Genomic DNA, 16,746 nt, shown 5'->3' with positions numbered 1-16,746 from the left:
AGCTTCAGCAGCTCTGCCTCCAAAGTACTCGTATTAAAAGGTGTGTACTACCACATCAGCTTTACCTGTTGAATTTCTATTTTGCATGACTCATTATTCAAAATTAGAGCATGCTAGAAGAATAGAAGATAGAGTTATATCATAGCACCTAGTATCAGTTGTGGTTGATCTTCTGTTACCTGCTTTGCTAACTTGTCGTAGCAGCCAGAGAACTTGTGTTGAGGTGCAGGGTTGTGTAACTTTCTTTGTGGTGCTTGTGAAAAGGATTAGAACCAGCACTAGATACAGCCTGCTCTCCTCTGTGTAGTATCTTTTAAAAAGTATCTGGAGAGCGCAGTAACCAGTGTACTGTTGGGAACAGCATTTAGGGAGGTGGTGAGTAGCAGGAGAGTGAGATGCTAACACAGGCACGGCTTCTGAGCCTGTCCTAACCCCTCCTCGTCTCTGGGCACCCACTTACTCTCTTTGGCCTGACCCACTGTTGTCCTCTGTGTGATTCTTTGTATTTAAGTTTCATGCAGGTTGGATAAATTGTCCATCAGACAGAATGCCATAGCTAATAAACACGGAGAGAAGGAAATTGGCGTGGATGGTTCTGAGCCTTGGTGAGGCACAGCATGGTGGGAGCGTGGAGCAGAGGAGGCAGCTGAGAAACTGAGTGCCCACAGTCCCCAAAGACCTAACACTTGTGTCCTCAGAGTCTATACCGCCACCCAGTGCCAAGCTGGGAACGAGCCTTAACCCATGAGCCTTTGGGGGACTTTACATTCAGTTTGTAGCATGGTTTGGGTATCAATTTTAAATATTGGCTTTGCTTTATGTGAGTTCTCTCTGGAACTTTGCTTTATCTTAAGGAACAATGATAAATTTCTCTGTTAGTGTGTGCCTAGTACATTGAATTTCTCTGTTACTGTGTTGTCTGTTATATTAAGTTTCTCCATTAGTGACTGTTGTGTAGGGTTTCTCTGTTGATATATGCCTGTTATGTTAACTTTCTCTATTAGTGACTATTTGTTGACTTTTTCTGTCCACTTCTACCGCATTGAATTTATCTATTAGAATTTGCTGTGTTGTTTCTCTATTAATATGTGTCTGTTGAGACAGATTCTACGAAGTGTCATCTTTTAGGTGCCACCTACTTCACCTTCACCTGGAGAAGTCTTTCTGGGGTGGGAAGTGGAAATCCAGCATGGCAGTTCCTCTAGGACATTTTATAATATATGTCAAAACTGTCGCTCCTGTGGAAGCAGTCTGGGTTTTCAAAATTATAATTAATGTTCTTTTCTTCCTAAGAATCATGTCTTTGACTTTCGCAGTTTTCTACTGATGAACACAGGGTCTGAGATTCTTTATCCTTCTGTGCTTTATAAAGTGCTGTTAAAACTGTAAATTTATGAGTTTAGTTTTCCACAGTTTTTTTGTCTTACCTCACAAAGGATGCCCATTGTTTATCCCTGTACTGTCAGAGATCCCGAGAGTTTGTGGTGGTTTCTTACCTGCCTTCAGATCCTGGTGTCCTTTGTCTTCTGACGGGTCCTTCAGTACAGTCTCTTTCCAGTTCTCATGTTAACTTAAATGAGTTGAGTAGGTCTAAGCCTCCTGGGTCCTATTTGCCTTTTCCCTCTTCAGTGTCAGTGTTGGCTCCGGTATTTCTCCTCTAGACCCTCAGTATTCCCCAGCAACATAAACCAAGTCTTTACTTGGTCTGGTACACTGGCTCGGGCCCCTATACCTATGGTGAGGGCTCTCTCGTGCCCAATTCTCTTCTCAGGTGACTCGTTATCTTTGAACAGGTACTGGATATTTGAAAACTACTGAAGTATTTTGAAGACTTAGTTACAATCTTCCTTCAGAGATTTTAATTTTCTGCTCCCAGGCTTCTGGATAAATAGCAATCTAGTATAATCTTACTAGTTTCAGGTTTGCGACTGTGGGAGCCATGAAAAGTGAACTGCAGGAAAGGCAAGGCTTGGTTTTCATCCAGTGCTCCCTCATCCCTGGCGGAGGCCCCTGAAGCTCCTCGCTAGGAGAACATTGGGCACTCACTCACCGTGAGCAGCATGCGGGGAGCCGCCTAGTGTGCTGTCTCTTTCTGCTTTGTTTAGACAGCCTGGAGTGCACAGCCTTAAGCTGGAGCCTTCTGAATGTTCCTGCCTGTCCTGGCAGAAAGGACGCTGGTGTTTTCATTTGGGGATCTTTAATCCCTCAGGGATCCTGATTAGATAACCTCCTTATCTTTCTAGTGCTTCATTGCCTACAGGCTGATAATGTGTGTTCTCAGAGCAGGTCTGGATTAGTTCATTTTCTTTCACTAGCAAGACCATATAAACATTGTTTGTACATTACTTATCAACCTTTCATCTGTTACAGGTACATTTCTCGGATTGTTTTAACTGTATATATTTACATATATTTATATACCTAGAAACTTTAGTTTTAATGTATTTAAATCACTTTTCTTTTGTTTATTTGGTTTTTTTTTAGAAACATAATATATTTCTAGCACAAGATAAGCCAAGAATGTACCTGTAGTTTTCTAGCTGTCTCTCGGTTTTATTTTTATATTGAACCTTTGAGTTTATTTTTTACACTGTTTGCTTATAACTTACATTTATTTTATCTCATATATGAGATCAGAATTTTATATTAAAAATGGTACCATCCTTTTTCTAAGGCTTTGAACTCTGGCTTTATAACATATTAAACCTTTATAAGTTTCCATTTCACAAGTGATCTGATCTTAGGGATGTCCAGTTTTAGTTGCTGTGTTGAGGCAGGGACTGTCTTTACAATTCTTTGCAGGTCTCCATTGTCTAATATGAGTTATTTTTCTGAATGAACACTATAGTTTTTCATTATTTTAAAACTGAAAGTTTTTTCTTTAAAAATTTGTAAAATTCAGAATTTTTTAAAGAATTGATTTGGCACTGTCACAGTATTAATGGTTGCCCGAGGCCTGATGCACTGCCTGCCCCGGGCTCTCTAGAGACCGCGCTGTCTGAACTTGCACATAGCCCAGGTCCCGCTTTCCGTGTCCCAGGTCCATCATTCCACAAGTCTGTTGTATTGTCTGAATGATTTTACTACTTGGTATAAAATTTCCTTTATAGTGTTTAGGTTTCTGTTATAAATAAAACATTGTCTGTTATATTTTCTACCAGCCTTAGTATGGTATAAATAAAAAGATTGATGTTTGTAAATATGGTAAGGGTTTACCACTCATGATTTTTGGTCATTTCGTTGGGTCTTTTTATATGACTGTCCCAACAAAATACTGTCCATCTTTATCATCCACTTCTGGCTTATTGCATAAGCTGGTTGCCCTCAAGAAATGATTAAGAACAGCAGTGGTTCTGACAGAGGTCCTCTTGTCTTGGTCTTGCATTGAGATGTCATAGTGAATGGCATCGTGGTGGGTGTGACATTCTGATGGGTGTGGCATCATGGTGGGTGTGGCATAGTGGTGGGTGTGGCATGATGAGTGTGGTTTGTGGTGGGTGTGGCATTGTGGTAGGATGTAGCATTGTGGTATATATGGCACTGGCATGAATTCATCACAGTTTCCTAGTTTTCAAGTTCTGTTTTGATTTTTCTCGTTGCCCTGGTGACTTCTTTTTCCTCTTTAGCTAGTTAGAATTGTATTGCTTAATTTCCATACAGCTGGGGACTTTCCATATATCTCCCACTATTTATTTCTAGTTGAATTTTGCTGTGGCTAGAAGACATGGTATGCTCATTTAACTTTTCATGAGCCTAGTTTGACATTAGTGGATTCAGTCTACTTCTGTTGCTCTAGACAGTTCACTTTTATTTTCATTTACTAAGATTATTATTATTCATGATATTAATGTGTGTGAATTGAACCCAGGGCAGGGCATTGAACCCAGTGCCCTAAATCTTGAGCATTCACTCTACCATTGAGCCACACCCCGACCATGCTCACAGTCCTGTCATTCTGTGGGTGGGAGCATGGGTGTCCAGGGCTGCTTCCTTCTAGAGGTGATGAGGATAATCTGTTTCCTTGCTTGCTGAGCCTATTGGCAGTGTGGGGTATTGTGGCTAGGCTCTGGAGGGCACTGCAGCCATCAGAGCAGCGGTTCTCTTCTGAAGTCTCTCACTCATCCGTTCCTTGTGTTCAATTAGTTCTTTATTGTGGAATACAGCAGGTTGAACCCTTTGCATAATGTTTAGCACAGGCTATCTGAGTCAGCTTTGCTTGCTGTAACAAAATACCCAAGACTATCAGTTTAAAGGAAAGAAAGGTTTTTCTGGGTTCAATTTCTTGGTGACTCAGCTCCATGCCGTTGAGCAGGAGGTAAAGCAGAGAATCTTAGACAGACTGCTCACCTCCTGACAACTTGCCACAAGGGAACAGAAAGGCCAGAGAGTCCTCTTTGTGAAGATCTATTCCACAGTGAGGCAGTCTGATTATGAACCCATCAGTTGGTCAGTCCCCTGAAGAAGTCTGAGTCCTCATGATCCGATCCAGCTGACTCTCCAGAGTTTCGCCTCTGAGCACAGTTGCCTTGGGGTCAGGACTCTGGGCCTCCGAGTCTGAGGCCTCTGGGTCTGGGTGCACCCTGGCTCTCCTTCTTAGGCACAGCCCAGCTCCCCTGCAGCTTTTGTAGCCAGCGTGGGCAGGTCACATCTTACAGCCCAGGCTTTTACCTGAACTGCTGCTTAGCCAGAGACTCTGCTGTGAAGTTTGAAAGGGCCCCATGATACTTCACAATGATTTCTTCACCCCGAAGTCTGTGACCTTGTCAGGCTGGCATAGCCTCTCCAGCACTGAAGGAAACCTGTGTACGTGGTACCAGGGTGTCACATTTTTCTGGCCCTTTCTTTGCTTTGTGGCCACATGGCTATGTGGGAAACACAGCTTCATGAGAGCATCGTTAAGGTAGGGGACTTCAAAGCAGAGAGGCAACGCCCGCCATCTTAGGATTCCTTCCCCAGTGCACTTCCAGAACTCCTACATAGCTTAGATTCAGGTTAATGGTTGGCTCAACATTTCAGTACAGGTCTGCTGACAGGGAAGTTTGTATTCATTTTTTCAGATTAAGTCTTTGCCTTTGTATATATGAGAGGGTTGTAGATCCATGTATATATTCATGTCTGTGCGTTGCATATATGTTCTGGGGACAGACACTGACACTGGTTCTCTTTCCTGGGTTATTCTTGTTTTCGGAGACTTTTTTTTCACATACCAAACATGGAGCTCCTGATTCTGCAAGGCTAGCTGACTAGCCCAGAAATCCTGGCTCCACTTCCCTGGTGCTAAGATTACAGACATGCACTGTCACACTGCTGTCCCATCCCCCCACCCCCATGTTCCTCTTTCCCCTTCTCCTCTTCTCTTCTTTTTTTTTTCTTGAATGTGTCTTCTGGGGATCCTGACTTCATGCTTGCACACAAAGCACCTTACTAACAGGACCCTATCTCTTTTCTGTTCTTTACCGTTGTCGTCGCTGAGTGCTATTTTGCTTCTCAGTACAAAGTTTTGGACTGGTAGAGTAGTTTTCTTTAAGTGGTGTAAAAATGGAGTAGATAAGAGGTTGGAAAGATGGGTGAGACTTAAGCAGCCACCACCACATTAACATTGCTTGATCGTATTTCCTGGTTAATATTTCTTGATCATATTCCTGGAGGGAAGGAAGAGCTAGGGAATGAATGGCTGTGGCTTCCTGTTCCTACGGTGCGAACCCCCACCTCTGCTGCCTTGCATTCAGGGCTGAGGACCAGCTGCTGCTGGAATACCTTTCCCACTGTGCCTTCCTCTCTGCTGGTCTGTGTGCCGCATGGTGTGCTTGCGGTTCCCCATGAGTGTTTTCAACACGTTTTCTGCACACCACGTTCATGAAACCTCCTTGACTTGAAAGTGCTTCCTTCTGCTCCCTGCCCAGGACAGTCAGAGACGTGCTACCTCCATGAAGCTGCTCCTGCTGTGTCTTCATCCCCAGGAGTCACTTGTCCATTGTCCTCCCTAGCTTCCTGATTATACCTCCTCTTTGCTATGCATTTGATTGCCTAGTTCTCTGTCTTGGGGCTTCAGTCTCCTCCTCTATACTGAGGGGAGCTTCCTGTTGACAAGCACACTCAGCCTCTCACCCTGAGAAATCTCTCTTCTGCCCTGTCAGTAACATCTGGGCTTGCCCTTCATGTCCAGGTTCTCAGGAAGGGGTCCAGTGTAGCTGGCTCGCCCTCCTCCCCCTTCCTCCCCCGTGACTGAGATGGATTTGACCCCTGGCTCCCACTGACCATGCTTTTAGACATGAGACCATCCTTCCCACTCCCATGGCCACAAGCCTGGTGACTCTTCTTAGTACTGTCCTGTGTGCTTCCTACCGGCAGCCACAGGAGTCCCTGTCCAAGGCTTCATTGCATCTTCCCAGTGCCTCCCTCGTTTCTTCCCACTCCTCGCTCAGCCCTAAATATTGCAATTACCCAGGCCTCTGATGTCAGGCTTCTTTTTCTCTCCACAACATGTTTTCTTTGGCCGGACGTTTATTTACCTTTACAAAAACAGCCCTCACTATATATTCCCAGATTTCGCCTCTTAGCCTAGACCTCTCTCTAGGGACAGAATAGAATGTGCCTGTATACTTTATGTCTCACAATTTTCAGATTGCTGTGTAATCTTAGTAATTATTTTAAATGGTTCTGTAATGTTATGTTAACTGGCACTGCCATAATTAGCCTACTGAAAATGACTTGTCCTGAATTCCCAGCTGTGGTTCACAGGCCACACATGCGTGTTGAAGTGAGGTTCTGTGGAATGCCAAGTGAAGGGACCCTCTCCCCCCTCAGACTAGCTTTGTGCGCCCATATAAAGGCAGGAACCCTCTCCAACTGTTGGAAAACCATTCTCAGGCTTTGTGCTCCCTCTGGTAAAGTGCTGCCATCACTGCTGGACTGCAGACACTTGTCAGTCTGACACGAAGCGCTGTCCCCTCTGCACAGCACCGTCATCTGGTCCCCTTCCTAGCACCTATGACAGAGATCCGGCAGAATCAAGAAGGAATGTGCACGTGTCCTTGAGTGACTGGACTGGCACTCCATATTCTCAGCCAGAGAAAGACAGGGAGGACATTAAAGACAGAAAACAATATGGCAGAAGCCCAGTGTGACCAAGAACACCGGAATTAAGGATATCATAAATATTATAATCAGAGCGTGAACTTAAGAGAATGGAATGAGAAGAAATGGGAAATGAATCAAAGCAGTTAAGAGTTTAATAGCTTGAAAACGAGATTGTTGGCATTAACAAAGCATTATGTAATTGTAGAGAAAGCCAAACAGGAGAAACCAAAGATAAGCAAAAGTAGAGATCAAAACAGTGGAAATCACGGTGAGGGTGACTCACGAGGAATGGTTGGCATTAAAGAAAAGAGACTATCACCAAAGAAAAGTGTGTAAGAAAGTATGCTGAGAGATGCATTAGAAGAAAAGTGTTTTTAAATAGGCTAAGCTGCAGGAAGGCAAAGGAGAAGGCGGTGCTTTGAAGGGAAGAAGTGTTCATTAGGTACTAGGATGCCAGTGGAGTCAGGTTTGAGGACATACACCTATAATCCCACACTCAAGAGGATGAAGCAGGAGGATCACTGACAGTTCAGGCCAGAACTACTGAAACCATGTATTAGAGACCTGGGGGATGGTGGGGGAGGGGAGATTTATCTTCAATAGACACATAGTAGAGAGAACGAGTTCTGAATGAGTTGTCCTCTGAACCCCGCCTGCTTTATGGCATACAGACCTTCACAGACAGATGGATATACATACATACATACATGCATGCATGCACGCACGTGTCCACATGCGCACACATACATACATACATACATACAAGAAAAGAGTGGTTGGAGAGATGACTTAATAGGTCCAGTGCTTGCTCTGTAAGCATGAAGACCTGACTTCCATCCCTAGCACCCACAGAAAAGCTAGGCATGGTGGCACATGTCTGTAATACCAATTCTGGAGGGCAGAAAAAGGAGGGGCCTGGAGAATTGTCAGCTAGCTAATATAGCTCAAATGACAAGATTTAGGTTCACTTGAAAACCTTGCCTTAAAAATTCTAGTGGAGAGGAATAGAAGAAGACACAATCACCTCAAGCTCTGGTCTTCAGATTGTACCTATGGGCATGCCCACACACATAGACATATAACATCCACATCCACATGCATAGGTGAACAACACAAGTACACACACATAGGCATACAACACTGGTGCACCTACACATATACATAGGCATACAGTACAGGTGCATGCACATGCATAGGCAGATGTACTCAAACATATCAGTATACTATACAGATGTACTCACAACCATACGCATATGGTTGCACCAACACATAAGCATACAATACAGGTGCACCCACACATAGGCATATGACAGGTGCACACACATATAGGCATATGACATAGGTGCACACACACATAGGCATATGGCACAGGTGCATACACACATAGGTATATGGCACAGGTGCACACACACACTATACCAGGTACTGAAATTACCTTTACACATGAAGAATTAACAATAAACATTTACAAATGTAAATGACATGTATGAAATGCAATGACAAGTGACAGAGGGTCTGGTCATATTGAAATCAGAACAAGTTGCTCAAAATATTCTTCTAATCATTAACTATAGGTGTTTTTTCAGGAATATCATAAATAAACAGAAATATTTAGAAATTCTCCTATTTTCTCAATCTCTTGAGGCAATCTCAGTATGTCGTCCAAGATGGCCTCAAGTACATAGCTCCTCCTGGGTGCTGAGATTAAAGTCCACCTGCATGTCACAGCCAGCTTTTATTTTCTGTAAAAAGCCAAAAGTTTTATTATGTTAATTTAAAACAACATAATCTTGAGTATTTCACCTACTGATTGATTATTTGTAATGGTGGACACCACTTAATTAAAACAACAATATGAAAAGCATCTATCATGGTTTATAAATCAGTGATCCCAGCTCTCAGGAGGCAGAGGCAGTAAGATCCCAAGTTTAGGACCACCTGGGCTACACAGCAAGACCTTTAAAATATAGAGAAGCAATTTAAAAACAGCTTATTCTGGGAAGTTTGTAAAATAGTAAGATTACCATATGTACCCAGTCGGGACTTTGATAAGACTTGGCATGGAGACAGGGTTTCAGGTCCACAGGCTATGCCACCAAGTGGCTTCTCATCCCTGCCTTTAGAGTTACTTTTATCACCTAATGGTTTGTTCTTTGGTCACAGCTCATCTCCTGGCTTTTGGAAAGTGAGTGGGGAATCTACCGGCTTTGGGTGATCCATTGATTGATTCTGTTTGTTGCCTTTGTGTGATAGCTCAGAGAGTATGAGCTAGTCATGACACAGGAACAAGTTATGTGTGTCTTTAGGGGAAGCCGGTGAGGAAGATGTCAGTTCATAAAAATGACTGGAAGACACAAAAGGCTTGCTCGGCACCACTCGGGAGGAAGGAGCCGCTACTTGTGGGATATTCCCCTGTAGTGCTTGAGCGATGCCCCAGCCTTCCCATCCTGCCCTCAGGGAGGAAAGGCGTCCATTCAAGTCAGTATCTTCGGTTTACTCAGAGTATCTATATGAGCTTGTACATCATGTCACAACAGGAATAGAACTTTTTCTGTATGATTTTCATCATCACCAAAGCAAAGTAGTTATAGCACTTTAATGTTTTGGGCCAGTATGAATTTCAAATATGTACATTGTTAACAGCCATGTGAAAGCAATGAATTAAAATATTTGGCTTTTCTAAATAACTAATATATGGAGGAATGATTTCTGTTTATATGCCCAAGGATCCAACAAATCAAAAACAGACTGAATAATGGCAAGTAGTCATTACTTAAATGCATAATAGTTTAGAGAAATTGTGGTAGTTCATGACATTTAAACTGATTTACTTCCAAAGAAGCTAAAAATGAGGTCAGTGTTTGCTTTATTGTAGTGGTTTCTACTTGCCTGGCTAGCTCTGTCTGCCTACTTGACTTTCTATTCACCATTAATGCAAAAAAGCTCTTGTAGTGGGTACTTTTGTTCTATTACATTGGTGACTTTTATTAAACCAAGAGCTATCACAATCTTAGGACTTCTTCATGTTTTGGGTGATAAACCACAAATGAGTGTTTCCTTATTTTTGTAACTTTCTGTTCATTGATGTAATCTCTATGGTCCCAACACTTCCTGATCCCACTGTTCACTGCATCATGACCAGGAGAGGTAAAATACATTTACTGCTATATTTATTACTACATAGGAGCCTTTTTACTTGTACAAATATCAGCATCCTTTGTCCAGAGGCTTGGGAGCTGTCAGTGAAGGGTTATGAATGCGGTTGTCAGTTACTCCTATAGGAAGGTGGAGTTTTCTTCTCTGCTTGGCCAGCCTTTCTCAGAGTGTGGTGTCAGTAGAGTCTGCGGTTGGATGAGCAATGTGGGGAGGACTCCCCACTTGTGAAAGATATAGTTCCATGACCCGGGTTCCTCCAGAAAGGAACGGAGTGTTCCAGAGAGCTCGGCATGATCTCTATTGGTGTTTCTATGGAGTTGGATTGTGAATCTTCTTAAAATGTCCACACTTTCAAGAAATATCTTTGATAAAGGAGGCTTCTCACCTTTGGATATTAATCTTAGTTTTTAAACAATTATGACACATGTACAATTTTATCAACTGATTTTCTTTTTTGTTTTAACAGAAGTCTTAGAGGTCGGCGTTAAAGGAGCTTCAGAGTCTCTTAAAGGTGTGAAACGAAAAAAGATTGTTGCTGAGAATCACCTGAAAAAAATACCAAAATCCCCCCTGAGGAATCCTCTTCAGACAAAACATAAGCAAAACCTAGAAGAGCCGTCCTTCAGTGTTCTCCCGAGCGCATCGGGGTCTCATAAGAAACACAACTGTGTCCCTGCTAGACAGGAGAGGCAATTAACCAAGCAAAATGGAGAAACGCTGGGGATGACTGCCAAGGCCTCAGAATCTGGGGACTCAGTCTCCCCAAAGAAAGCCACATCTCCTCACCACCGGTCAGAACTGCGGAGATGGAGGTCTGAGGGCTCAGACCCAGCCAGGCTCAGCGGCCTTGATGGGCAGCGGGACTCCAACTCCTCATCCAGTAAAACCAGGACTGACAATAGTGAATGTAGCTCTCTGTGCTGTAGCACCACGCCCCCCTCCTATACTAGTACCGCGTTCGATGTCTTACTGAAAGCAATGGAGCCAGAATTGAGCACCTTGTCACAAAAGGGCTCGTCTTGTGCAATTAAGACAGAAAAATTGAGACCAAATAAAACTGTAAGATCCCCTTCTAAATTAAAGAACAGTTCCCTGGATGCCCCAAATGCTCCGTCCCCAGAACTGGTTGCTGAATCGCAATCTCCGTGCACCTCACACCCAGCACATGTGGCCTCCACGCAAAAGAGTGAGCAAGTAGCGCCTCAGGGTGCTTCTCACCTGTACAGCCCACATGATCACCTTGTTCCCAAACTTAGCCAACAGAATCAGCAGCTTCCGGGGCATCTGGGCTTAACAGGATCATTGACAAACCTGCACACCCACGAGAGCACTAAACTCGAGCCGGTCTATAATATAGCAATGCCACCCGCTATAGGTCTCACTTCGCCCTCCACTAGAACTCAGGTCACTCCTCCACACCAGCAAATGGATTCTGTGTCACCTTTGTCAGTAAGCCCTGCCGTTTCCACACAGTCGCCCCCAGGGCCAATTTACAGCTCAACCCATGTTGCTTCTGTTGTTAGTCAAAGTGTAGAACAAATGTGCAGTCTTCTTCTTCGAGATCAGAAGCCAAAAAAACAAGGCAAATATATCTGTGAGTATTGCAATAGAGCATGTGCAAAACCCAGCGTGCTTTTAAAGCATATCCGCTCCCACACTGGAGAGCGGCCCTACCCCTGTGTGACTTGCGGGTTTTCATTTAAGACTAAAAGTAATCTATATAAGCACAAGAAATCCCATGCACACACCATCAAACTGGGCCTTGTCTTACAACCAGAGGCCGGTGGTTTGTTCTTGTCCCAGGAGTGCCCCAAAGCACTTAGTGTCCATTCGGACATTGAAGACAGTGGGGAGAGCGATGAGGAGGGGCCTGGAGACGGGAGACAGAGCGACCCGAGGGTCAGGGCCCTACAACCTGTGCAAGCGATGAAGGCGGTGTCAAATCCTGAAGCTTTACCCAAGGCCACCCCCAGCAATTCAGATCATGTGGTCAGTGGCTTCTCTTCACAGGACAGACCTTCAGAGTCACAAGCCCTGACAGAGTTACCAAAAGTTGTGGTCCACCCAGTAAGCGTGCCCCCCTTAAAAACTGACAGTCCTCAGGTGGCCAGTCCCAAGCCTGAACTTCCTAGTGCACAGAGCCAGAGGGACCGCCATGTTGCAAGCATACTGTCACATTCAGGTGCTGTGTCATCCCTAGAGACGGATGAGGCGTGCCCTCAGAAAGGCGATGGGATTCAGTCAGAAGGGAAGCCAGATCCTCACAGCGGAACAGCACATGCGCAGCTCCAAAGACAGCAGGCCACAGATGACCCCCAGGAGCAGCAGGGGAAGCTGCTGCTGAGTCCCCGGAGCCTGGGAAGCACGGACTCTGGCTACTTCTCACGGTCAGAGAGTGCCGACCAAGCCGTGAGCCCGCCCACTCCATTTGCCAGGACTTTTGCCACCATGGACCCAGACCCAGCTAAGAGCAGTGGGCCCCCAGGGCCTCGAATCAGTGCTCCAGCTCCTGCTTTGGCCAGCGCAGAGAAGTCATCAGTCGTCACAGGCCAGATGCGCCCACCCTTGGCAACCAAAACTCTGGAGGAAAGGATTTCCAAGCTGATCTCAGACAACGAAGCCTTGGTCGATGATAAGCAACTGGATAGCGTGAAGCCTCGGAGAACATCGCTTTCTAGACGGGGAAGCATTGACTCCCCCAAATCATACATATTCAAAGATTCCTTCCAGTTTGACCTAAAACCAATGGGACGGAGAACCAGCTCCAGCTCTGATATACCAAAGTCCCCGTTCACCCCAACCGAGAAGTCAAAGCAGCTGTTCCTCCTGTCTGTCCCTTCCCTGGACTGCCTGCCTATCACGAGAAGTAACTCCATGCCAACCACGGGATATTCAGCAATCCCTGCAAATATAATTCCTCCCCCTCCCCCTCTGAGAGGAAGCCAGTCATTTGATGATAAAATTGGCAACTTCTATGATGATGTCTTTGTGTCGGGACCCAACCCATCCATGCCCCCAAGTGGGCATCACCGTCCCCTGGTCAGACAGGCTGCAGTGGAAGACTCCACAGCCAGTGAGAATCACCTGGGCTCTGGGCAGTCTTTGGATGAGAGCTGTCAAGGGTGCCCAGCCTCTGGTGAGTCTGGGCCAGTGCAGAGCAAAGCAGCACAGACCCCTCACCCAGAGAAGAAGAAGTCACATCAAGGACGAGGGACCATGTTTGAGTGTGAAACGTGTCGGAACAGGTACCGGAAACTGGAGAATTTTGAGAATCATAAGAAATTTTACTGTTCAGAGTTACATGGGCCCAAAACAAAGGCAGCTGTGAGAGAGGCTGAGCACGGCCCGGCACCTGGTGGGGCACAGCCCCAGGTTCTCCACTACAGAGTCGCTGCTCCCACAGGTGTGTGGGAGCAGACGCCCCAGATAAGAAAAAGGAGGAAGATGAAGAGCGTAGGCGACGATGAGGACCTGCAGCCACGGGAGAGTGGGCGGTCTCCAGAAAGCGCTGACACACTTCAGCTGCAGCCAGTCCCGGGGTCTGCTCCCAGTCCATCCAAACATGCCCCTGCCACAGCAGGTGAGCAGGCGCAGAGAGGCATCCAGCTTGTGGCCAGGGTCCCTGAACAGGCCTTGCACCTGAAGCAATGTCCTGTGGTTGAACAGCAGCTGAATTCTGCAGCTCAGGACAAGATGGAGGTGAAGAGACAAGGGGGTGGCATCTCTGTCATCCAGCACACCAACTCCCTGAGCAGGCCCAGTTCATTCGACAAGCTGGAGCCCTTGGAAGGAGGCATCACCTTTTCTTTACAGGAGTTAGGCAGAGCTGGTATGCCCGGGGCCCTGAAAGTGATAGGGATGTCCCCAGAGGAAGGTCACGCACCTCGGGATGCCGCACTGTCACACACCCTTAGAGGGGAGCCACGGGAAAGTGCTAGGAAGACTCCAAGCGAACGGTACGTGTTAGGGCAGCCCTTGAGACTTGTCCGGCAGCACAATATCCAGGTCCCAGAAATTCTGGTCACTGAAGAGCCAGACCGGGACCTGGAAGTCCAGCGGCATGACGAAGAAAAGTTGGAGACGTTCACTTGGCCTCAGCGTAGTGAAACTTTGTCAAAACTGCCGACAGAGAAACTGCCACCCAAAAAGAAAAGGCTTAGGCTGGCTGAGGTAGAGCACTCGTCAGCCGAGTCCAGCTTCGAGTCCACCCTCTCCCGGAGTCTCAGCCGGGAGAGTAGCTTATCGCGCGCATCCAGCTTCTCCGCCTCCCTAGACGTGGAAGACATTTCTAAAGTAGAGCTGTCCCCCAAAATTGATTTACCAAGTAAAGCAGAGTTTCTTTTGATCCCACTGGGTTCCAACACATTAAGTGTCCCCGGAAGCCCCAGGGAGATGAGGCGGGCAGCATCAGAGCAGAGCAGTTGTGGGCCCACACTGATGGACATCTCCGATTTCAGAAGTAAGTCGTTTGACTGTGGGAGCATTGCTCCTTCCCATGCAGCTCCAGCGCGTGTTGAATCACAGCCCTCCAACTCCCCGTCCACCGCTGGAGGCCCTGGGCATGTGCCCCTTCTAGAAAGGCGGCGAGGTCCCCTGACCCGGCAGATATCTTTAAGCATAGCTCCGGATAGTCACCTAGCTCCTGGCAGTACACCAGCTCTGCAAACTATTGTCCTCCCGAGTGGGAATGCAATGCCATTTCAGGCCCCGAGGCTTCCCGACCTGGCTTCTGCTGACTGCCCTGCACATACAGTGCACTCCCAGACCCTGGCTAAAGATCTTCAGACAGAAATGTCAAGTTCCAGCTCTACTGACATCTTTCCTCCTCAACAACTGTTTGGTGCCCACCTACTAAACAAAACCAACATACCCCTTAGTCACCAAACCACACCCCTGCCTCTGCCAGTGTCGGCACAGGGTGGCACACCGGGCACACCACCCACTACTGCACGCGTGTCTTCAACAGGTGAGGGTAGCTTTGCTCCCAAGTATCAGCTTCAGTGTCAAGCATTCACTTCAGGCCAGGCTTGCTCGGCTAGCCCTTCCCGTCCTTTACCTAATCACGTTCCTCCAGATCAAACCGGAGCAGCTCCTCACCCAGCTTCAGTAGTTCTGTCAGCCAAAGCAGCCGATGCCATGTCTAAAGCCTGCCCTCTGCCACTGCTGGAGCATGGGCTACCGAATGAGGAGGTGCAGACGCCGCTGCCTTCCTTTGTGTTGCCTGTGTCCCAACAGAGGAGTGTCCCAGTGTACTGTTTCGCTACTGTCACATCTCTGCCACAGATCTTAGTGACTCAGGATCTGTCCAACACGCCAGTTTGCCAAACTAATCAAAACATAGTGCCAGTCAGTGAAGAGCAAAGTACCATGCCAAAATCACAGAACTGTCTCCAAAATGCATTGCCAACACCGGAGAAGGACCTCGCAAGCAAAACTGTTCTCCCAGAGATGGGCCAAAGTGCTCCAGTTTCCGAGTCCTCACTGATGGTTCAGAAGATGTCTGTTGGTAGGCTCTCCCCACAACAAGAATCCTCAGCCTCGAGCAAAAGGATGCTCTCCCCAGCCAACAGTTTAGACATTGCCATGGAAAAGCATCAGAAGCGGGCTAAAGATGAGAATGGAGAGGTTTGTAGCACAAACCTAAGACCCCTGGAGCTGCCAAGCTCGAGAGCTAGTGAGAGTCACAAACAAAAGAAGCCAGTACTGGTAAGGCAACTCTGCACCACGGAGCCCCTTGAAGGAGCGGCAGCGGAGCAGGACACTTGTTCTGCCTCTGGAAGGAGCAGCGAGAATGCTAATTTGACTCAGGTTTTACCAGCTGATAACCTGTTATCCAGACCCTCTACGTTTGCAGTGACGGACCATGTCAATGAATTGCAGGAGTTTAAAAACACCAAGTTGTCCACATCGCTGACTCCTCCAGTGGGAAATTCACCCGCCCCATTGGAAAGTGCCTGTGTTTTGCCTTTGAAATCTATAGACAACAACCAGGAAAAGGGGTCACCAGGGGTTAAACATGAGGAAGACAAAGTCATCCAGGGGCAGAGGCAGCCTCCAGTTCCTGAACTTTCATTAGTGAGCAGCTCTGACACTCAACAGCCGTCATTCCCCAGCCTCAAGACTGCAACTAGCTTTACATGGTGTTACCTGCTAAGACAGAAGGCATTGCCCGTGGCTCAGAATGGCCAGAGAACTTCAGCCTATACGGGGTGGACAGTGAGCTCCAGTAACCCAAATCCACTTGGTTTGCCTACAAAAGTTGCTCTTTCTCTTCTTAATTCTAAACAGAAGACTGGAAAGTCACTGTATTGCCAAGCAATAACCACCCATTCAAAATCAGATTTAGTGGTCTATTCAAGCAAGTGGAAAAACAACTTAAGCAAGGTACTTGAGATATAATTTACCTTCACATGTTGTTTGTGCAAATTAGTTTCAACAAGTCTCAACACCTTTAAGTGTTTTTCTTACAATAAGTATTTTAATTGTGAGTGACAAGTTGTGCTATGTGAT

General features: G+C 46.3%; 1 protein-coding gene across 3 annotated transcripts in view; it reads left to right on the top strand.

Moving 5' to 3' along the window:
* The window catches only part of Hivep1 (HIVEP zinc finger 1), a 126,057-nt gene that overhangs the window by 82,798 nt on the left and 26,513 nt on the right, over positions 1-16,746 (top strand). For all 3 annotated transcript variants that reach the window (XM_052156388.1, XM_052156387.1, XM_052156389.1), the window contains exon 4: positions 10,703-16,620. In XM_052156388.1, coding sequence (XP_052012348.1) covers positions 10,703-16,620 — 5,918 coding nt within the window. The remainder of the gene's footprint in view (positions 1-10,702; positions 16,621-16,746) is intronic.

This window comes from Apodemus sylvaticus, chromosome 14 (genome assembly GCF_947179515.1).
Source record: "Apodemus sylvaticus chromosome 14, mApoSyl1.1, whole genome shotgun sequence".
Taxonomy (NCBI): Eukaryota; Metazoa; Chordata; class Mammalia; order Rodentia; family Muridae; genus Apodemus; species Apodemus sylvaticus.
The sequence above is the reverse complement of the archived record's forward strand: the minus strand, read 5'-3'. Positions and strand labels throughout refer to the sequence as shown.